This window comes from Bemisia tabaci, chromosome 8, assembly GCF_918797505.1.
Source record: "Bemisia tabaci chromosome 8, PGI_BMITA_v3".
Taxonomy (NCBI): domain Eukaryota; kingdom Metazoa; phylum Arthropoda; class Insecta; order Hemiptera; family Aleyrodidae; genus Bemisia; species Bemisia tabaci.
In genome coordinates this window covers 3,864,572-3,886,568 of record NC_092800.1, presented here as the reverse complement: position 1 = coordinate 3,886,568, position 21,997 = coordinate 3,864,572, and the positions used below count along the sequence as shown (strand labels likewise).

Sequence of the window (21,997 nt, the reverse complement as noted above, 5' to 3'; positions counted from 1 at the left end):
TAAGGCACCTCTTTGTAACGAACCGATTGACTCCTATATTCAGCGTGTGATTCCGGTATTAATGTGGGACCTCTAAGTTGAATGACAATGAATTAGTTGCCAGAATTTAGGTGAAATTAGGTGACAGAATCGTATTTTGATGTTTGATTCTTGTACATCAGCTAAAGTTAATAAGATCTGGCCAAAAGTAGATTGGACAAATGAGAGTCGGGTATGAAAATCTTTTCATTTTTTTCGGTCGTTCTTTTGCCAAAGCGGGCCTAAGAGAGGGCGAAGCGCCCTCTGGGGGTTGGGCCGCGTAGCGGCCAGGGGGCATAACCCCCTAGTATCTTATCATTTTTATGTGATCCACAAGTATCAAACATCAAAAAACGATTCTGTGACTAACGCAACTGACCCATCTGACAAATGAAGTTGGACAAACGTTCCAAAGGCGTTCGCAAGATCGTGCAAACTCAGAGCCAACATTACGTACTCGAGTGTCGAGTCTGAGGTGGACGAGTAAGCTTTCCGACCTCGCGATCCGCGAATAAACACCTGAATTGAAATTCAACGAGATCCTGGCCTGGCGCTCGAAAGGTGACGGATTTCAATAATGCGACTCGCTCGTTTATCACCCCCGCCAGGACGCCGGGAGGCTGGAAACAGGACAATGATGACACATTAACTCAACTGCGGCAGCTCCGACTTTTAAAGTGCAGCCTTTTACAAGCCGAGACGAGCGCGGGTACAGGGTGTTCGCTTCTTCAGCGCGCGGCCGCCGGACCGGGAACCCGTTTCGCAAGCTCGATTGAGCGGACCGATAGCGCGGGATGAGACGCGACTCGACAGGATAATTGATCCGTCATCCACAGGCGGATATTTTAATCCTCGCACAGTGGATACAGTCAGTAGGGGAGCTCGGACAAAATTTGGGATTATGTAGCATGGTGTCAACAAACAATGGAGATGTTGGCAACATCTCCATCTCGCAAATCCCTCACACATGCAACATGATGTTGCATGTGTGAGGGATTTGCGATTTGACTGTTGTTTCTTATGCAAAAGTTGGCGAGAAATATGATGGTGACACTGGTTTTCTCTGAAATCATCTCCCAAGCTCAAAAAAAGCTCTCAAGTTGAGGCCAAAATGGAGGGATATCCGCCCTACCCTGAGAGTCCACCTCTGCATCAAGACAAACTCTCCATGCAAATAGGGAGCGAATACATTAGCAGGGTTGCCATTTTATTTGGGGACTCCATAACTGAAAACACGGCAACCCTGCTAATGTATTCGCTCCCTATCTTTGCATGGAGAGTTTGTCTTGATGTAGAGGTGGACTCTCAGGGTAGGGTGGAATATCCTGTCTATTTTGGCCTCACTTTGAGAGCTTTTTTTGAGCTTGGGAGATGATTTCAGAGAAAACCAGTGTCACCATCGTGTTTCTCCCGGACTCTTACATAAGAAACAACAGTCAAATCGCAAATCCCTCTCACATGTAACATCTCCATTTTCCTAAGTTTTTGTTGACACCATGATCATCCAAAAATAAAAAATTCTGACTCTCATGAAAGATGATCGCGGTATCGACGATCACCACGTCAACGAAACTTAAAACTTCCCTCTATAACATCTTTCAAATTTCAAGTCTTTCAAGTTTATAGGTAGACTCGGAACATCTCGAGTCGTGGTGTCCCAACTCGGCAAAAATCTTATGTACGCAGTTCACTAAGCTCTTTTCTTCGTCTCGTGTTTTACCCCCATCCATGGAAGCGAATCAAAGACAGAGGAACGAAAGCCAATCAGAAGCGGGTTCCGAACGTCATAACTCTATCATAAAGGGACTGTTACTCCGCCGACACACAATGGATTGCGTCAATGTGAGAGGTCGGACATAGGAAAACTGCGAAAGATGTTTATTTCGTGAAATTTCAAAGTTTGAGGGATGCTTACTAAAGTAAATTTACCCCCCCCCCCCCCCAAAAAAAAAAAAAAACTAACTAACTTTTAAAACCTCTTCGTTTTGTAATAATGGAGTCGGGTGCTTTTGAAGTTTCCAAATTTTGTCCGACTTTTCGAAGTGACTCCTTTAGTTGTGCGACACCCCGTATCCAGTGCTGCGGAGTGCGGAGCCATGGCCCGTTGGGAAAGTGAGAAAACCGCCTTGCTGCAGCGCTCGACGAGCATGAAAAAGGACAGGAAAATGAAAAAGAGTGCCACTGAAATTCGATGGAGGGACATGGATAAACGCGGGAGTGGAGGCACTGGCGAAAGAGAGACTGAATCCGGTAGTCTGTGCGGCCGAGACAGAGACAGACGCTCGAAAGATGAGCTGCACGGAGGCTCCTTTAAGTAAAAAAATCCATAAGGGAGTGAGAGAGAGAGAGCGGAGGGGGTTGTCGGGGAAGCAGGACAAAAACCGCGGATCCGAATATGATTTCCGTTGGAGTTGAGCGGTTCTTGCTCGAGAGGGCAGAGCGGTTGAGCTGGAGCAGTGAAGTGAAGAGCGCTGATGTGATTACGCGGAAGGGCGGGTGTGGCGCGGCGGGGGCGTGGGGGTTGCGGGGGTGGGGCACGATTATGAATAATGTAATAAATGGTGTGCTGCGGGGTCGGTGTAGATAACGTACAATTGCCGATATGATTTTTCTCGGATGTTTTGATTTACTGCGCTCGCTCGAGGTGGCGCGGATGGTCCTGGATCTGCAGGCTGATTATTGAAATTGATAGACAAAGCAATAGACAAAGAAGACAAAAAGGATATGGAGAGATCCTATTGGTGGAAGCGGTTGGTTGCAACAGACGAAGGACGTAGGAAATAGACTAACTAACGGCAACCTACGAGAGACCCGTTAGTTAGTCCATCATTTATTTTAGTCTGTAAAAACCACCCATTTCAGCCAATAGGATCGCTGTATACTCCTTATGTCTTCTTTGTCTATCGCTTTGTCTATCAATTTCAACAATCAACCCGCTGGAGCCGCGCCGGTGTCGGTCAGTCTGCGGGCTGATCATTGAAATCGATGGACAAAGCGATAGATATAGAAAGAGAAAACGGAGCGATCCTATTGATGAAGAGTTCGGTGGTTGTTACAGACTCACTGGAGAAACGTCTCTCGGATCTAGAGTTCGGCTTTCCTATAAAAATTGTTAGGGAAATCACTTGTGATTCATACGGCTTTTTACTTAGAAAAAAGAAGAAGACCCTGGTAAAAATTGGCGATAGGAGCTGCGTTTCAAAATACCATAGGAGTTCTTATAGCCGACTAAAGAAGGCTATTGAAAATCATATAGCTGGCTGTAGAAAGCGGAGCAAATCATATAGCCGGGCTATACGAAGCAATAAAAAAGTATACAGTCGGGCTAAAGTTTCTATCGCCGGGCTTTACACTTTATCGCCATTGGCTATGAAAGGTTATAAGAAATTGTGTAGAAATTCGTGTGCTTTGGAAATCATTAAGTTTGATACAGAACTATTACAAAACACACATTATATTTTCCTTTAAAACATATTTTTTTTCATCAATTAAAATGAGAATAATCCATACAAAGTGTGCAAACATTCCAATATCATGAGTTGAAAAACACTGACTCCGCGAGATTAAATATTAAAGCGGAGCGGAGCGGCGACGCAATGGCGCCTACAAACCTAACAAGGATACTTCACGCATTGCGCAATGCGTGGAGTATCCCTGTTAGGTTTGAAGGCGCCAATGCGCATTTTGCGCTCTCTGCCCGCCCGCCGCGCCGCAGCGTGCCACGGCGTCTGAAGCAACTATTTCACACCAGATGTATTGCACAGTATCATAAGAAATTGAAGGCGCTCCAACATATTAAGAATGACAGGCATCCTCCAAAAGTACGGAGCTTTCCTCGCAAAATAAATCAAGATACTACGGCACAAAAAGAGAGCGGTAGTCCAAAAAGTAACCAAGTCCTAGTATCCGTATTTCGTAACGTTTAGCATAAAATTTATTGTCTGGCTGTTGCTTAATCGTCATCGGCTATAAAAGGCTAAAAGAAATTGTACAGCCGGCTATAGAAGCTATTGGAAATCCTACAGCCGGCCTTGGGTCTATGGTATTTTTGAACACAGATTCTACGGCCAATTTTTACCAGGGGAAAAATAGAAAAATGCATGTAAACCACCCGGAAGTCGGAGAAAATTCTCAAAAATACCGGAAATCTCAGCACCAGAAATTGCGAAGAAAAATTTCGTAATATCACGAGGAATGCTATTGGCTATCGAGCGGTTTCAGTATTAAAATTCATCCTCAGTGCCCTAGTGTCCAAATGCGTAGGAAATCCGGTATTGGAGAATGGGTCAGTTGCGCTGGTCACAGAATCGTGTTTTGATGCTTGATTCTTGGAAATTAGCTGAACCGCAACTTCCAACGTTGAATAATTACCGAGTTATCGCCCTTTGAAAGTCGGATTTTAACTTCATCCACTGCAGTAGTGACACCCTTCATTTCGTCCACCTTGCTTTCATCAGTCAGTGACGCACTGGTGGCGCTACGTGAAACTTGCATGAAAGCCCGGTGGAAGAAACCAAGGATGTTACTACTGCGGTGGATGACGTCAAAAACCCGACTTTTCAATGGGCGATATCTCGGTTAATATTGAACGTAAAAAGTTGCGGTTTGGACAGATCTTATTATCTTTTGCTTATCCACAAGAATTAAGAATCAAAACACGATTCTGTGACCAGCGAACCATCGATCCTGCGCCAGTGGCGTGGCGTGAATTGCGATATATCGATTGTTATGCCATTTAAACCTATGAAAAAGATCGATTATCAGGGTGTTCGCAGCAAACACCTTAGTAATCGATTCTTTACCATAGCTTCAAATGGCGAGATATCGATAATCGATTATTCACGCCACGCCACTGTCCTGCGCCAGGAAATAATTTTCACCTATGCCTTAGCGAAAAGGAGAATCAACTTTTCCCTTTTACCGTTCCCTTTTAGTGATTTTGGAGCCCCTGCCCGCGTAAGGTTGATTGTCTCTTGATTCTCGAACAAATGGACCACTAGACAAGGTACGAATTTCAGCATTCTGGTACATGTTTCTTAACCAAAATTTCACGTAAAACACGATGCGCACAACGAAAATTACCGAAATCAACTCCTTCCGAAGATATTTAATGATTCTCGGTGCGTGAATTCAAACCACCCGCTCATGAAAACTCAATGCTCTACGTGATTCACATCGCGCGATAAACGTTATCATGACAGTCTCTGCGATATGAGGAACTGGCAACCTCAAGCTTGACACTTTGGCTCAGCTATAGCAAATTACTTATAGTTTGAAAAACACATGGTGGGAAATGAACATTGCTCGATTGAGAAGCTTGCTGAAACCGTTGTAGTATGCGATTTGACTCACTTAGAGCTTTGAGTTTCTTGTGAGCAGGCAGTTCAACTTCCTCGTTATCAATGTAAAATAAAAATGTTAATATCTCTGTTAGGAGTTGGTTTCAGTAATTTTCGTTGCGCGAATCGTTTTCTACGTGAAATTCTGGTTTAGCTACATGTATCAGAATGCTTAAATTCGTACCTTGTCTCGTGGTCCATTCCGACCATTAAGTTACATTGATCGGCGGGGACGTGTGCGAGCGAGCGTCGCGATGCTACTCTATCAAAAGCAACCCTTACATTGGCTGCATAATGAAAAGTTAGAAATGGACGGAGTTAAACAGAAAGGAACCAAGCCACATCGGGATCGAACCGAGAAAAAGAGGTTTAAAGTTTGGCTCCTGCATAAGACTCAATGTAAAAGATAAACTTCCAGTTCAATTTCTGCAAAATTTGCTCCAACAAAAACTTTGAATTTTAGCGATAGTGGTAGAGCAGCGGTTGAGTTCAATACCACTCATAACTCAATTTTTTCCAAAATGTGGGTTGGTTCCTTTCTGCTTAACTCAGTCCAAATAGTCCCGTTCAAAGCTGAATTAACATAGAAAGTCCTAGCAAAGACCCAAAATTCCATTGATCTGCCATTTAACCCTATGGAAAAGGATCGACAAACAGGGTACACCATAATCATCGATTCTTTACTACATCTTCAAATGGGGGAATATCGATAATCGATCACTAAAGGCGTCGCCCGTCCCACCCGTCTCGGATCCGAGTGAGGGAGCGTCGGTGTTTCATCCTGAAAGTCGGAGTAACAGAGCTTTAATGGGTGTTCTCGACGAGGCAGGGCACTCGTCACCGATTCCGCAATTTGTTGCGAGTTTATTTGATTCCCCGTCACAAAGCCATCGCTGCCTCACGTTTTTTTCTTCTTTTCCTTTTTTTCTTTTCTCTATTTCCCAGGGAAAACGACGGTGGCGGTTCGAGTCGAGTCGCGTCGGTCCGAATATCTTTCTTTTCTTCTTCTTTTTCTTTTTTTTATTTTTCCCACTGCGCGGCTTCGCCGCGCCCGCCGGCTTTTCTTCTCCTTTTTCACGCGCCTTTCAGTTCCGCACGTTGCAAGTTCGATTGTCGGGAGCTTGCGACGGCGCAAACGGAGCAAATCAATAGTCAAAAGTCGGGTAAATTCTGGAAACTTTAAAAGCTCACAACTCCGTTATCACAATACTTCAAGATTTTGAAAGTGGTTTCATTGGTTTACGTGTAAGATTTGTTGTTTGAAGGACTCCTTATAATTGGAAATTTGACAAAGTAAATATCAAAATTTGTAGTTTAAGTCCAAAAACTCAGGCCCGACCTCTCCCATCGACTCGATCCACTGTGCGGTGCGGCGTTGGCGTTGCCAGAGGAATTCCATCGTTGGAGTATTAAAGAAAGGAGAGTGTCGATTCGATCGAAAAATAAAAATGTGAAACGATCGACGTGATTCCGTTGACAACGATTCAATTCCAAAGGTTATAAAATATGACTCAAGACTGACAACATTAGCAATGATGCTTTTGGTAATTTGCGCCTGAAAACAGCATGTTGTGATTTTTTCCTGAGCTACCTTTCAGTCTAAAATTGTATTGTTGGTAGAGTACGGTCGAATCGAAGTAACCAGTATGACGATTAAAAACCACCGCAGGTTTAAACATGACTCAAGGATGATGAGATTAGCAATGATGCTCATGGTAATTTGCGCCTGAAAACACTATGTAGTGATGTTTTCCTGAGCTAACGTATCGACAAAGGTGTGAGGTAATAGGTGGGTAGGAATTGCAGGAATCGCAAGACATGAACATGTAAGGTTGACAGTTAGACAATCCCAAAGGTTATCAATATGACTCAAGACTGACGACATTAGCAATGATGCTTTTGGTAATTTGCGCCTGAAAACACTATGTTGTGACTTTTCCCTGAGCTAATGAACAGTCAAAAAAGTAGTATTGTCGGTAGAGCACGGTCGAATCGAAGTATTCTGTAAGAGAATCACAAACTACCGCCGTTTTTTTTAAAATGGCTCAAGGATGATAACATTAGCTATGATGCTCATGGTAATTTGCGCCTGAAGAAAGTATATTGTAACTTTTTCCTGAGCGAACGTATCATCGATTTCGTTGGGTAGGTCTGATATTCAGGCACCCCTGAAGGTTTGAAATTCGACTCTAGAATGACAATGCAAGCGATAAAAATATGTTGAATAGAATAGATTTCATACATAATTCTTACCCTTTCGAGCATGTAAAGTTACAGAGATTATATTTATTTTTTTTTATTGTAAAATATATCTTTATCATCTTTAGTATTTAAAACTTCCAAAGTTCTTATGAATTAAAAATCTAAAAAATTCAAAAATGCTCAACAGTGCTTATGAAATTAAAAGCAGATGGATTCATTACTAAAAATTGAATTTATTCATTGATAACGAAGGAGGGTATCATCACTACCGCAGATAGAAATAGATAAATTGCTTATAGGTGTTCTCTTTTTGTATTTTCTTCTAAGATGTGTAGAGTTCTTGATATTTTTCGAAGAAGGAATATCAGCGACAATGCTCACGGTAATTTCCGCCCGGGAACAATTATAGTGATTTTTTCCTGATACAATCAATTTTCAAAGTTTACACACCTTAGATTCCGAAGACTCCAAAGTTTTATCTGATCTAAAGTCCATTCTTCGAAGTTTCCTTTTTAGCATCGGTAATTCTAGCTAAAAATGTGCTTGCATCTGCTCAACTTAGAAAAGGTCTTTAACGATAAGGGGCCGTCCCTTCTTATACTTAACGCACTTTTTCGGCCTTCTTGACCCTCCTCCCCCTTGTAACGCTTCTGTGGCGTATTAACTCGTGAAAACAAAATGGCGTAACGCTCTCCTCGCCCCCTCCCCAGACCGTTACGTAATTTGACGTATTTATGCTAAAAGGTACTATGTTACTCGCAAACCCTATGGACGTAGTTCCTTTTGTTATAAATACGTCCAATTTAGGGACGGCTCCTAACGACGATTTGTATTATTTTGAAAAATCTTGGAGCATGTCTACATTGTCTACCTGCTAGTCTATCTAACATCGTTAGAGAATCTTCTGACGCCGTCGTGCGTTGCTTGAATCCAGTGACGTCACGCCTGAAACCCCCTCGAACCGACAACACAGCGCAGCATGAGATCCGTGTTTTTTTTTATTTATTTTCTTCCCTTTTTTGTTTCTGCCGTAAAAATACTCTTGTACAAGCTCGCACGCTTTTCCTCGAAGCCCCCGCCGCGTTGTTCACTTCCATCTCTCTTTCTCGTTTTATTCTTCTTCTCCGTCTTTTTTTCCTTCCTGTCGAGCGCATCGCTCGTAATCTCCTTCCACCCTCTCACCCCCCCCCCCCGGCCCTCGCGTCCAGATGACGGAAAGTTTACCGCGGGCGAGGAAAACAGATGAGGTTATTCCTTTCGAATATTGCTTCCTTTTCGTCGTGTAATATTATTTAGTTGGCCGATTATATTAAGCCCTCGGCCGGAGACGCGGACTCCGAGCCTTTTGTTTCCAGTTTCTGGCGCATCCCTTAATGACCTACCCCCGGAACTGAGTCCACCCCGACCACAGTTTCGGCGACTTATCGAAAAGAGTGAATTTTACGACCTTGGCTTTTCTGCGCTCTGGAGATCTACTTTCGTCCTTGATTGATTATTATCTGTTCCCTCTCGTTGCGTAATTGACTCAGGACAATCAACATTTGACTAGAAGAAATGACTCTTATCTTGAACCAAAAGTCCAAGTTGTTGCTCGTGGCTCCCTGATAAAAAGAGGACGAAGAAAATTTCAAGAGCACAGTGAATCACTGCCAGATATGGAAGAGAGGTTTTTGTGCGAGGTTCGAACACGATCTTCAGCTGTTGACGACGCAATGAAGCTGTGCGCCTGTATTTTCGTGCTATATTTAATCGCTCAAGTTGGTGCATTTGTGGCTCCATTCGAAGCACACGATGAAACTGTAAGTACAATAATTTATTTATTTTTGCATTTGGTGCATGAACCATGCGTTAAAGTAAACTTAATACAAGTGAAAAAATGCACTCCAAGTTAACATTTCTACACTCTTAAAAATCCCGGCGCGAAATTCACGCTTACTCAGTTGCTATTTTGACCACCTGTTATTACTCTGAGTGCATGGATCCAGCGCGAAATAAGCTCGGCACGAATTTCGTGCTCTGGCGGGAGTGAAAATCTGACAGGCAAACGTAAAGTGGAACTGCTGCAGCATGGATTTGAACTCGAGTCGCGGTGGTGAGAGACGAGTGCGCTACCACTTTGCCATTCGGTGCTCGTACCAGGACGTCCTGAATTCACGCTACTCGAGGTACCTCAACTAATTCGTCCGTCGTTGGTGATATTCACGCTCTGATCTACTCACTCAGAGTACGGCGCGAAATTCGCGCTGGATTTTTTTTCACGCCAAGTATTCACTCAGAGTAAATCGTTGATTTTTAACAGTGAAGCTCTGTAAATTTTTTACAATTTCATAATTCATATTAATTTCGATCACAGTCCAGTAATCACTGCTAAAATGGCGTTATCAGTTTTGCGTAAAGAAATTTGTAAACAATTTAGTGTCAAAAAAGCTCCAATATTTGTGTCAAGATGTGCTTCAAGTGATGCCCGAACACTTCCAGAGGACTTACCCACTCACACCGGACAGAAATATGACAAAAATGATTACCGAATGGCCCGATTCGTTCAAGGAATAAAACATATCAATCCTTCACCTGCCATCGAACTCATCCACAATGTTCCACCAGAACCTAAACCAGACAGGATTGTTTCTTGCAATGGCGGTGGTGGACCACTAGGACACCCTAAAGTCTACATCAATTTGGATAAGCCAGGAAATCATACTTGCGGATACTGTGGGCTTCGATTCTACAAGGATGATCATCATCATTAGTTCAGTATAATGTGGAGACCATAAAATGTAGATATTATTATACCTGTAAATACTTAAACTTCAATTTTTTTTGTTCATACTAAACGGGAGTAATCATTCAATATTAAATGTTTTAATTTGTTGAAAAAAATTCATATTAATTTCAAGAATTCTTTTCAGTATAAACATTTTTTTCTCCATTTTGGAAGAATTTTTTAGATGGAAGAAGGCCAGTTTTTGATGAAGGATCATCTCCTTTTTCTGAGGATGGTACTTACTGTCCTCTCCTTTTTTTTCTTTTTTTTTTAGCAATTGAAATACATATGTAAAGTAACTGTTACTGGTAATAAACCATGTACTTAGTAAAAGTGATGAAGTAATATTTTTCTGTCATAACAGTATTTTAGACTCTCATTTTTATCTTTTTTAAAAAAATCCTGTTCGAAAATAGCAATAAAATTGAACTTTTAGCCACCTGCAATCACTCAAAAATTGTATCATAAAACTATGTTCTACCTCGTGAAAAGAGTTAAATTAATAGATTACATTGGTTTAAACTGATAAAATACCAAATAATTAAACACTTTTTGTAGGTGCATCAAACGCAAGCAAAAAATCCACTTTTATTGGATTCGGGTGACGATCGAAATACAACGGCCAGAACAAAAGAAGTCCAGGAACTACATCTAAATACAGCAAAAATAAAAACCGAGTTCCTAGAACAGAGACTTGACGAAGAAAGAGATAGGATTTACAATTTGACAGAGGAAAATGCGATTCTTAGAATATCTAACGTGAGTAATAATTTTCATATCTTTCCACCGATTACAGTTTTTAAAAGGAATGAATTTTAGGCAAATTCACGAGTTCATAATCTCGTTCAAAAAGTTCAAAGATGGCTGTTCTGACGAACACAACAAGAATCTTTTCTGCAAATAAACACATCTCGAATTTATTTATAAGGCGTCCCTCCAACCACGAATACCTAGCTGCTTTCGCGATATTTCTCTCATTTTTGTATTTTTATTCAACACATTTTTAAGTTATTTATCCAGTTTTTCGTGCTCATGGCACCTAATTTTTTCCTAGAATGAGATTGCTCAACAGATATTACATGTTACGTTTTCAAAGACGAATCTTGATAATGGGCCTGTTGCAAACTTTTGCTAGAGTAAAAATAAGAGTTGTTTCTTATAGTTAATGCCTGTCACGTCAATCGGATCTCTCATGTTTTAGTCCGACTGAGAAATCTAAATAAATCTTTGACGCGGCGAGTTCGTGGGAGAGCGGAACAAAATACGAAGAGATGTTTTAGCGGGTACGTATGTATTCGCGTGTATTATGAAAATGAAATCGTTACAAAGGTGACAGATACTAGGAGCACTAAGGAAGGCTGTGCAGTTGGAATATACAGATTGGCTTCGTGGTGGAAATCGAAGTGCCTGCCGCACGGTGGATCGAGTCAATGGGAGGGGTCGGTCATCGCGCATCACGCGTCTTATTTTCTCTGATTACGGAGATTTCCCACCCTTAGAATAGAGCAAATTACACTCATCTAATGTATTTTTCGTCGTAGATTACATTTTTCATCATTTTTCAGCCGAATAACGAGTTTTAATACGAGTTTGACACACTTTTTCATGACTATTGAAAATGGGATCCTCGATAGCTGTTTTTTCACGTTACTTTCGGCGAATGGGACCGTAAGCATCTTCCATAAAGAATAATTTTGCAGAGCTTGACCATAGAGAAAAAAAAGGAGGTTTTTGCATTTCGGGCATCTTGGAATTTTTTGATGACTTGATGACGTAGGTGGGTACAGCGTGAAGGGGACGTCGCGTCGCTGTACCCAGCTGTACCCACCTACGTCATCAAGTCATCAAAAAATTCCAAGATGCCCGAAATGCAAACACCGCCTTTTTTTCTCTATGGAGCTTGACTCAAGGACATTACTTGAGGAGTGAGGGAGGGCGGCTTTACAGCCCCCTCACTACGAAGGTTGCCATATTTCTTTCAATTTCTGATAACATCGTTTTTTGTTCATGTTAATTGGTTTCTCGCAATTGCATACTGACACATATACGGAACATTCTGATAATGTTCATTTTTCTTCTCTTTTCCTCCAGCCAGTCAATAGACGTTTTCATTTTTATGAACTCTCTACTCTTTCATATATTCAACAAATATGCATATTTCAAAAAATAGATCAATATATTAAAGAAATAAAAAGAGATGTATAAACTGTAGCTTCTTTTTATCGAGTCATCCTAGAAGATTATTATAGGTACTTATCACCAGATAAAAAAATTGAATGTGCAGAGAAAAAAAAAAATTATATCATCTTCCATTATTTCGTTTTGTTCCTCAATGTTTGGAGTGAAGTTTGAAACATATTTATTGAATAAATATGAAAATAAGAGGAAATTTATTTTTCATGCAAGTTCTGATCCTTGAAGAACCTCTGAGAAGGACTATTGTCTCTTGAAGAAATTTCTTGTATTTCTTCTTTTTCAACCCACAACCAATTTTTACTTTCTCGCTACCCTAGGGTAGAGAAAGTATTGTCATCCTCCAAGGGGGGGGGGGGGGGGGGGGAGTTGAAATTTTATTTGTATGGAGCTCATGAAAGAGTTCTAGGTATGTTGAAGACATTTTGCAAGAAACGGGACGTGTGAAATATACAATGCGCAAAACATACACCTTAAACTTTATCGCACAGTATAACGTTGATTGAATCAACTTCAAAGACTAACAGGAGGTTAATGTCTCGTCCAAAAATATCAACAAATAAGCCAAAATCAGTAATCAGTAGAAAAAATTATCGAGATTGAAGGATATCGTGTGATGCACGATTTTATTGATGGCAATAGAGCAAGATCGGATTCCCAGCAGGCGCGACTTCCTATCATTCAAATGGACCGTTTTCGCAGATTAGCGGATATTAGCGGCTAATTATTACATAATATCATTCCTGATAGTGTACAGGAGGCAACCCAACGAAGGATTTTGCGGACACTTGTGGACATTTTTTTATCGAGCTATTTTAACATTTTTTTGGGCGTTTTTTTTAAAGCAAACTTTGGAGGTGGTTTTGGTCCTCCTAAAAATATGCCAATGCACATTCATGATATACCAAAATGTTCCTTAAAGGGAGGAGAATAAGCATGTTTAATTGAAATTTTGATAAATCTGCCACAGAACTCATGGAAAAGCGAAATAAAACCTTGAGAATTAGACGGCAAATTTGATACCACCTGCAATGTCAGCTTTAGGCAACCCGCATGTCAAAGCGGAAGGGTTCAAAGATCCTAGAACCGTGGATACATTCATTTTGGAAGCTTAACTACTAGAAAACCATGAAAAAATATTTAAAATCAGACTTTTTTTTTCGTCACCCATGACCGACCTCTACCATTGACTCGATCCACCGTGTGCCGTCCTGAGCCTCCTCCGTCCAACGTGGAGCTCAGGCCCGCGAGAGTCTTATCTTTCAATCCATCTCGTGACGCTGGCGATCAAAAAAACAATCTATCATCAAATAAATTTTAATTATTTAAAATTTAATAATTTAATTTATAGTTTAACTTGTTGGTATTACTTAATTATTTTTATCAAAGTTAATAACTTATTATAGCAATTTTAAATTTTAGTTAGACGCTAGTTCATTTGCGATGCGTACGACTGATCACAGCAACGAGTAAGTGAAGCTTGCTCGAAGCTGGGTTCTGAAAATTCATAGAGAGAGACCGAAAATATGGGAGAAAGGGAGATAGAGAATCTCTATGGAAAACGCGTTGCGGTATACGCGACATCCCCCTCGCCGATGAGAAATCGCTTTTGCGATTTCAACATGGAAGGTGAATGCAGGGAAAAAGAAAGTACAAAAAATAAAATAAAGAAAGGTAAGAAAGGTAGGGACATAAAAAAAAAATTTGGGGCCTAGTGATCAGTCAGGTAGGATTGAAAGATTCAACTGTACAGAAAATTATTTAAAATCATCGGAGAAAAGTCCGTAGTATCCAGGATTTGTCGATTGTCGATTTCATCTCAAAGGGTGCGTGAGTATGGAGCGTAAGTATGCCGATTACAATAGTATAATACATCGTAACTGAAACATAAGAAAAAAGAAACTATGGGTAGGATGTATTCGGAAAAATGTACATACAAGAATATAATAATCAACGGAGCAGGTTGGTTATCAAAAACGTAAGTTGACCGTACTGTAGGTATATCAACGAGCTATGCTTCAGCAAATGAACGCAGTGAATGAATGAGACTGAATATTCACAAGGTGTGAATGTATGGAAAAATGAGAAAGGCGATAGGAAATAGTATGTCAATTCATGGTAAAGGCAAGTAATGAGAGAAAAACTTTCATGTTCGGAATAAAAATTTTAGACCACTAGGTCCGTTAATTGAAAATTGACACCCTATCAACTAGAATGAAAGGCAGGTCTAGTTTTTTCCGAAATCTGTGTTCATTTTCCAAAGCATGCCGCCTGGCAGGAAGTGAATGAATTAGATGTGATATGACAAGAAAAATTAAACAGAGGTCTCTTTTGCGAAGGCGCGAGTTATTGGCCTATTAATGACGGTTTTATCGTTGATTTGGATGTCACTATTTCGTGGAACGGAATCAACGAGTGGAGACTGACTACAACTGTGAGGTTTCAAACGGGAAACATGAATTTTTTCATTAGATAAAGTACCTCGTATCGGAACTTCTACAATGTAATTATCCAATGTCTCTCTAGATATGATTTTGAAAGGTCCTTTAAATAATGGATCTAATTTAGAATTTCTTCTCGATAAGCTGACCATAACCAAATCTCCAGGTTTGAAGAGAATTTCGCGTCTATCAGAATCGTAACGCCGTTTATCCCGTGCTTGAGCTTTTGCAATTAAATTTGGTATAGTCGTCCGGATATCTGTTAAAATTTCAATGTTTTCTAAAAGATTAGAATCCATATTACTCGAGGGAAGAATTGCCGAGAGAGAAGTATCGGATGTGAATCCATACAACAAGAAAAATGGTGAGTATCCGGTGGATTCCTGAGTTGCCGTATTGTAAGCGAACGTTATCGTTAGTCGAACCCGGGCCCGCCGGAACACTGGGCGAGCGCGCTACCGCAGAGCCACCACTTGACGGTAAGTCGTTGCTGCTATACTGCGTATATAGACTCAAGCGCTCAAAGCAAAACTTTCCGGAATTTTTTTGGGGTGTTTCTGGGGGGCATTGGAAAAAACAAAAAAATACGGGTCAAATAAATTCATCCATAGAGTTCGTACGAATTTTTTCAGCCCGATCGGAGGCGGCAGCTTGGGAAGTTCCCCTTGTTAGACGGGGGAGGAGGTCTATTTTCCTGATTTTTTTCGAAAAATTCCTTAGATTTCGGCCTAAATTTTTTGTTTTGTTGACTCTCAACGGACAAAATTTGAGGGGCTGATGGAGGGTTAGGAGCAGATTGCGTAGAAAGGCTGAGGAGAGAATCTCGCGCTAAGAATAATTTCAGCGATCTATCAAATTCGTCCATCGTATTATGCGGATACAAAGAAAATGTTTGTGCAATATCATGAGGTAATGAAGACATAATATAAAAAATTACTTTGGAATCTGATGGGGTCGGGGAAAGCTTGGCACATAATGCCTTAACTTTGAAAACATGATCTAGAAGTTTCGTGGGATCAGACAATTTTAAATTTCTTAATTGCAATTCAAGTTTATTTTGTCGGTCTTCATCTTTAAATTGGGCAAGAAAGCTAGTCTTGAAGGTTTTGTAATCTAGTTTTTGAAATTTCGCGCGCAACAATTTAAAAAAGGAGAGAGCTTCTGAACTAAGATATTTCTCTATTATATATGGAATCACATCCGGCTTCCACGAATTAATTGAACATGCTGTGTCTATTGAGTCTAAAAAATCTTTGACGTCTTCTGAACCTGAGAACTTTAGAGGGTGGATGAGGGGTGTTTTTAACGCATTCTCAATTGTCGAAGTTACAACTTCTGGGTTGAACGTTTCAGAGGCCATGTTTGCTACAGAAAGGGGGGGGGGGTGAAGAGGTGAGATTTGAAAAGTTATGGGGAGGGACACTAAAAGAGCGGGGGTTTTTTGAGGTGTTTTTCTTGGGTCTTCCCCTACCACGTTTAGTTTAATTGGGGTAGAAGAGGTGTGGGAAGCCGCAGACGGAATTACGGTTGTATCAATGGAGTTGTCTGACTCGCTCAAATCAGACATTACATTTTAAGGAAAAAAAGAAAAAAAACAAGAGATAAATCACTAAGAAAGAAGTTATTTGCACACTGGAATTTGTAACTCAGAAAGGTACAACCTGAGTGATTAAAGATGCCTATGTGCCCAAAAATGGAGTGTAGCCTGGACTGTGCGCAGAATTGACCCAAAGTGGAAACGTTGGAATACGTTTAAGTATTCGCACGATGGGGTATGCTCTCGACCCGTGCGGTGGGGTATGCTCTTGACCCGTGCGGTGGGATATCCGTGTAGATATCGCAGAAGAATAAAAAATAGAAAATTGTTCCAATTATTAGTCGAATTATGAGTAACGAATTCCGTCGATTCTAGTCACTTGTATTCCACGCAAAAATACCACGCAATGATAACGGAAAGCGAACGGTTCGAATTGAGCTGAAAAGTCAATTAGAGGGTTTCGGCACCATGTCACGTCAATCGGATCTCTCATGTTTTAGTCCGACTGAGAAATCTAAATAAATCTTTGACGCGGCGAGTTCGTGGGAGAGCGGAACAAAATACGAAGAGATGTTTTAGCGGGTACGTATGTATTCGCGTGTATTATGAAAATGAAATCGTTACAAAGGTGACAGATACTAGGAGCACTAAGGAAGGCTGTGCAGTTGGAATATACAGATTGGCTTCGTGGTGGAAATCGAAGTGCCGTCCCGAGCCTCCTCCGTCCAACGTGGATCTCAGGCCCGCGAGAGTCTTATCTTTCAATCCATCTCGTGACGCTGGCGATCAAAAAAACAAGATAAAGATAGATGCGTACGACTGATCACAGCAACGAGTAAGTGAAGCTTGCTCGAAGCTGGGTTCTGAAAATTCATAGAGAGAGACCGAAAATATGGGAGAAAGGGAGATAGAGAATCTCTATGAAAAAACGCGTTGCGGTATACGCGACAATGCCTCAAAAATCACGATGAGCGCATCGGCAAAGTCTGAAATGCACTCATAACTTCACAGTCTGCGTAAGAAATTTGCGGTTCTTTGAGCTTCCCGCTTCAAAAACGATACTACGGCACAGGTGAACATTTTGTAAGAGGAGTCGTTCCATCGTCGGCAATACTCACCATGGCCGACGCTAATCCGCCAAAACACGTGTGATGGGACGAGATAACACCTGAACTGGATTAGACCAGATAACAATCGGCGTGTTAGCGTTCATATTTTCCACGCCCGAATTGATTGACCTTGAACTCTCCTCGAATTACGCGCGGAACTGCAAGCAAGCGTCGGCCATGATGAATATCGCCGACGATGGAGCGACTCCTCTAACAAAATGTTCACCTGTGCCGTAGTATCGTTTTTGAAGCGGGAAGCTTAAAAAAACGCAAATTTCTTACGCAGATTGTGAAGTTATGAGTGCATTTCAGACTTTGCCGATGCGCTCATCGTGATTTTTAAGGCATTATCTATAAGAAACAACTCTTATTTTTGCTCTAGCAAAAGTTTGCAACAGGCCCATTTTATTTTACTACGGTTACGTATGAACGTCACGTAACAATCTACATCGGTGTAACAACGTGATTTTCGATGAGTTAAACGTAACGTTATCGATACACCGTCGTATGAAAGTATTTGCCAACGTTAGAAGGACGTTTCTGCGACATAGGATTGAGCGATGTTGCTATGACGTTACGAGAGGGACGCTATCACAACATTACCAGACGATAAAGCGAGAGAATGTAATAAGATACGTGCTGGCAATCAGTTAACATTTTAAGGTTTTCATTTTTGGTTGTTTAACGATTTTTTATTTCGCTTGAGTAACGTAACGTTCAGTAAAGTTTATAACGCCCTTTCAACGTACCACGGTATCGTTAATCACGTATATGCGATGTAACGTTAACGTCTTATTGCGCAGGGTGTAAACACTAGTCTATTTTTCTGGTCGCCCTGAGTTAAGTTTTGTGTAAGTGAATCTTGAGTCTTGACAAGCTAAGTAGGCTTTGATCGTAATAGTGAGACATGTGGGTTTAATCTTTCTTTCTTCTGTGCATTATATTAGCAGTGATGATTTTCCGTGGTATAATTAAACGCACAACTGCGATTTATCAAAGAACATCTTCGGGAACGTTCATTTCGATCTTTAAATTAACTGAAAACAGTGAAAACTTCTGATGCCAGCCTTACGTTTGAAATTGGACGTATTTCTACCAAACAGAACCGTGTGGAGGTGAGAAATTTGGGGTGTGCTCGTCGAAGCTGCATAAGAAGCAATGTAAAAGTGGGCGTGATTCCTTTTGAAGAATTGGAAAAGCGGGATTTTACATTCCATCAAACAGACCTATGTGCCAACTGAATGCGGAACTCATGAGCCGCGGGCATGGCAAGAGAGCGTTGTAGACAGGGCTCATGAGTTAAAGTGCCCCGACGACGACTTCCCCGCTGCCGCGCCCTCGAGCTTACCCTCGTTCGTTGTCGCTGACGTCACTGGCGCTTTATTATTCTCATTCACTCTTACGGCCAGAGAACTAACGAGCAAACGCCATATTTCTCACCTTCACATAGGCCTGTTTGGTAGAAACACGTCCGATTTATATTTTTGGCACATCAACACTTCCCTCGTCAAATATCGTCACCTTCCGGGCAAAGTATCACAAGCGCCATGCGACGTTTAAAAATTTCCGCCGCCATTTTATTTTTTTACAGAGAAATTGTTCAACGAAGCTGTCTAAAAATTTCACTGAATTTTCTTTGGGCTGCCAATTAAATTCAGTGAAATTTTTAAACAAATTCAACCTAACATTTCTCTGTAAAAAAATAAAATGGCGGCGGAAATTTTTAAACGTCGCATGGCGCTTGTGATACTTTGCCCGGAAGGTGACGATATCAACACATTACTATTTGGACGTATTTCTATCAAACGGAACTATGTGCATGAAGACATGAGCCCTGAGACCCATAAGAATACATGCATACCCGGGCTCACGTCACTGTACACATAGTTCCGTTTGATAGAAATACGTCCATTTGTCAAACGTCTAGAAATGTATCACTTATTTCATTTCAATTTTTCACAATTGTTCACAGACCCGTTATGAAAGAGTCATGGCAAGGGTTCGAGCGCGCGATGCTATTGAGTACACAGAGGAAAAATATAGAAAGGGAGCGATTCCTCAGCAAGACATCGAAGCCGCGAGGGAGATTGAGAATAATTGGAGGAAGCAGAACCCGGAAGACGCGAAGATACTAAGTTTAGAGAGATTCTTTGGAAGTGCGCGACAAAGACGAGAGAAACGAGCGATCAAGAGGAAGCGGACGGCGGAATGGTATAAATTCCTTCTAAATCCTGATCGCCTTGCTTTCTTTAGTCTCTTGGTTGAAGATGTCACAAATGGAACCGGTGATAAAGAGACATTGAAGCAATATGCCTACTGCATCGCGCAAGCACATGCCGATTTATGCGAATACATTCATCATTATGTATGGTATGACAGGGCGAATGCTTACGGTAAACTAACTTCCCTCAAGTCCTCAAGCCAAGCACTTACTCCTTTATTAAGGCGGTACGGTATGGACCACCTTGCTGAAAGTTCTGCATTGAAAGAAGAAAGAAATGCCTACTCGAAGTGACTGAAATGTAAAAGTGAAAAAAGTGAAGTGCGACTAAAAAATATATAATATTATGATATTTTTTCCTTTTGCCTTTTATTTATTTGACACGTTTTAATAGTGATGAGATGAGTGTCCTCAACGGACACTCTTACTCTCAAGTTCTTGATTAATATTTCCTCGAAATTGTTATTGATTCGTGGGACGAGTTGAAGAGGTAGAACAAGTGTCCCAAATGTGGATTTGTTACCGTAATTTCTAAAAAATTTAACTGCATTCAGCGATAATTGAGCTTTTCGTTCCAACAGGTTTTTTATAAAATATTATTTATTTGGTAAAATTAGTGCTGATTTAGAGATAAAAAGAGAGTGCTGTGAATGTACTCAGAACTGCAACATTTTTTTATTGATATTGCCTGTAATTGGCATCGATTTCTAGGAAAAATGAGAAATTTGAATGGGTAGGCTGAATGGACACCTATACTTTGGAAAATTATATTTATTTTGACAAAAATTCAAGAGTTTAGGTAAAATTTTTAATTTATTTTTATTGAACTTTTCGTTTCGTTGTCTCTCTTACATGGTGTTGGATTTTTAAAAATTATTACTGATTTTGTGAGCTCTGTGACAGTAAACGGTCGGTCAAAGTTTTCGTGAGTTATCTCCCCGATATTGATATTGATTCGAGCGGAAACACCTGTGGCAGTTCTTCCGTGCTACGGAAAAACTCCGTATGGACCACCAGGCGTTGCCAAATTTTCCCCGAAAAGTCACGAATTTTCAGGGAACTGTATGCATATTTATCTGCCGACTTCTCAGAGGATTATAACTTTTTTAAAGAGGATTATAACTATAAATTTTCCATCTCTGGGCCGCAAGAGTTCCGTTAACCTTAAAATTACCGACATGTCCGTTCTCTTTCCATATACACAAACTGGTCCAAATTTTGCAATTAGGAACTATAAATTCTGGCTCAGTATAAAAACAACGTATGAACCATTAGTTTCCTTACGCACGTAAGTGTTTTTTCGGATGAGCCAGGAATTATAGCTCCTAATATCGCAAAATGAAATCCAACTGATCGTGATGAGTGTATCTCGTTGAGGGGAAATTGTGCTCATATGAGCTTTTTTCCTTTGTATTGAGATTATCAGCATTATGCTGATTTTTGACCCACGTTGGCTAACAAATTCCAACATACCGTCTCTCCATACATAATTATATAGGCACCCAATTTCCATGAGCAACATTCCAGTAAAGTCCCTCTATACTGAGAGTCAAGACAACACCCTCTCGCGGAGTCACAAACGGGAATAAAGATTACAGAAATTGAACGTTTTTTTGTAATCTTTGATCGGCTCATTCTCAAATTCCTCTCTCCGTTCCTTCTCTCATTCCATCTGTCCCTTGCCGAACCCGTAATTCCCTGGTCCATTCCAGATTGTAATCTTTGCAATCGGTGAAAATGTAATCTTTATTCCCGTTCGTGACACTGTGAGTGAAGGCCTAAAATACGGGAACCAGTCAGGAATGGATTCACATTGTCTTGTCTCTCAGTGTAAAGGGACTCGACATTCCAGGTGTGCTGGTTTCTGGATAAATGGAACAAAAATCGGAAATATGACAACCTCGGGCTCTCGATCTCGACTTGGCCGTCACCAATGGCCGCGGAGCTGGCATGGGCGGTGCGGGGAGGCGGGTGGTTCTTTATGGACGATTAAAGTCCAGTCGGCCTGCTAATGGGCGGAATTATCTGAAAACTTGATTACCGAGTATGGACTCCCGTTGGAGTGGAATGGAATGGAAGGTGAGTCCCGCTCCAGTGGAAGTGGATGCGACGCGTTTCGGAGTTGCATCAGTCATCTCATCATCATCGTTGCATCTTCATCTCCATCATCATC

General features: G+C 41.0%; 2 protein-coding genes and 1 pseudogene across 3 annotated transcripts in view; all 3 read left to right on the top strand.

The window, feature by feature from the left end:
- Positions 1-21,997, top strand: part of sbb (scribbler) — a 411,047-nt gene that overhangs the window by 181,016 nt on the left and 208,034 nt on the right. The gene's annotated exons all lie outside the window — the stretch shown is intronic.
- LOC109037933 (uncharacterized) lies at positions 9,125-20,180 on the top strand. The gene is made up of 3 exons (XM_019052801.2): positions 9,125-9,358; positions 10,882-11,082; positions 19,576-20,180. The coding sequence occupies exons 1-3, from the start codon at positions 9,215-9,217 to the stop codon at positions 20,116-20,118; spliced, it is 888 nt and encodes a 295-aa protein (XP_018908346.2). The 5' UTR covers positions 9,125-9,214; the 3' UTR covers positions 20,119-20,180.
- LOC109037935 (NADH dehydrogenase [ubiquinone] iron-sulfur protein 6, mitochondrial pseudogene) lies at positions 9,445-10,439 on the top strand (annotated as a pseudogene).

Excerpts from the sequence above, each read along its gene's own strand:
- LOC109037933 (XM_019052801.2), top strand. The coding sequence starts at position 9,215 with ATGGAAGAGAGGTTTTTGTGCGAGGTTCGAACACGATCTTCAGCTGTT. Across the intron at positions 9,359-10,881 it reads TCGAAGCACACGATGAAACT|GTGCATCAAACGCAAGCAAA; the intron begins GTAAGTACAATA and ends CACTTTTTGTAG. Across the intron at positions 11,083-19,575 it reads CGATTCTTAGAATATCTAAC|ACCCGTTATGAAAGAGTCAT; the intron begins GTGAGTAATAAT and ends AATTGTTCACAG.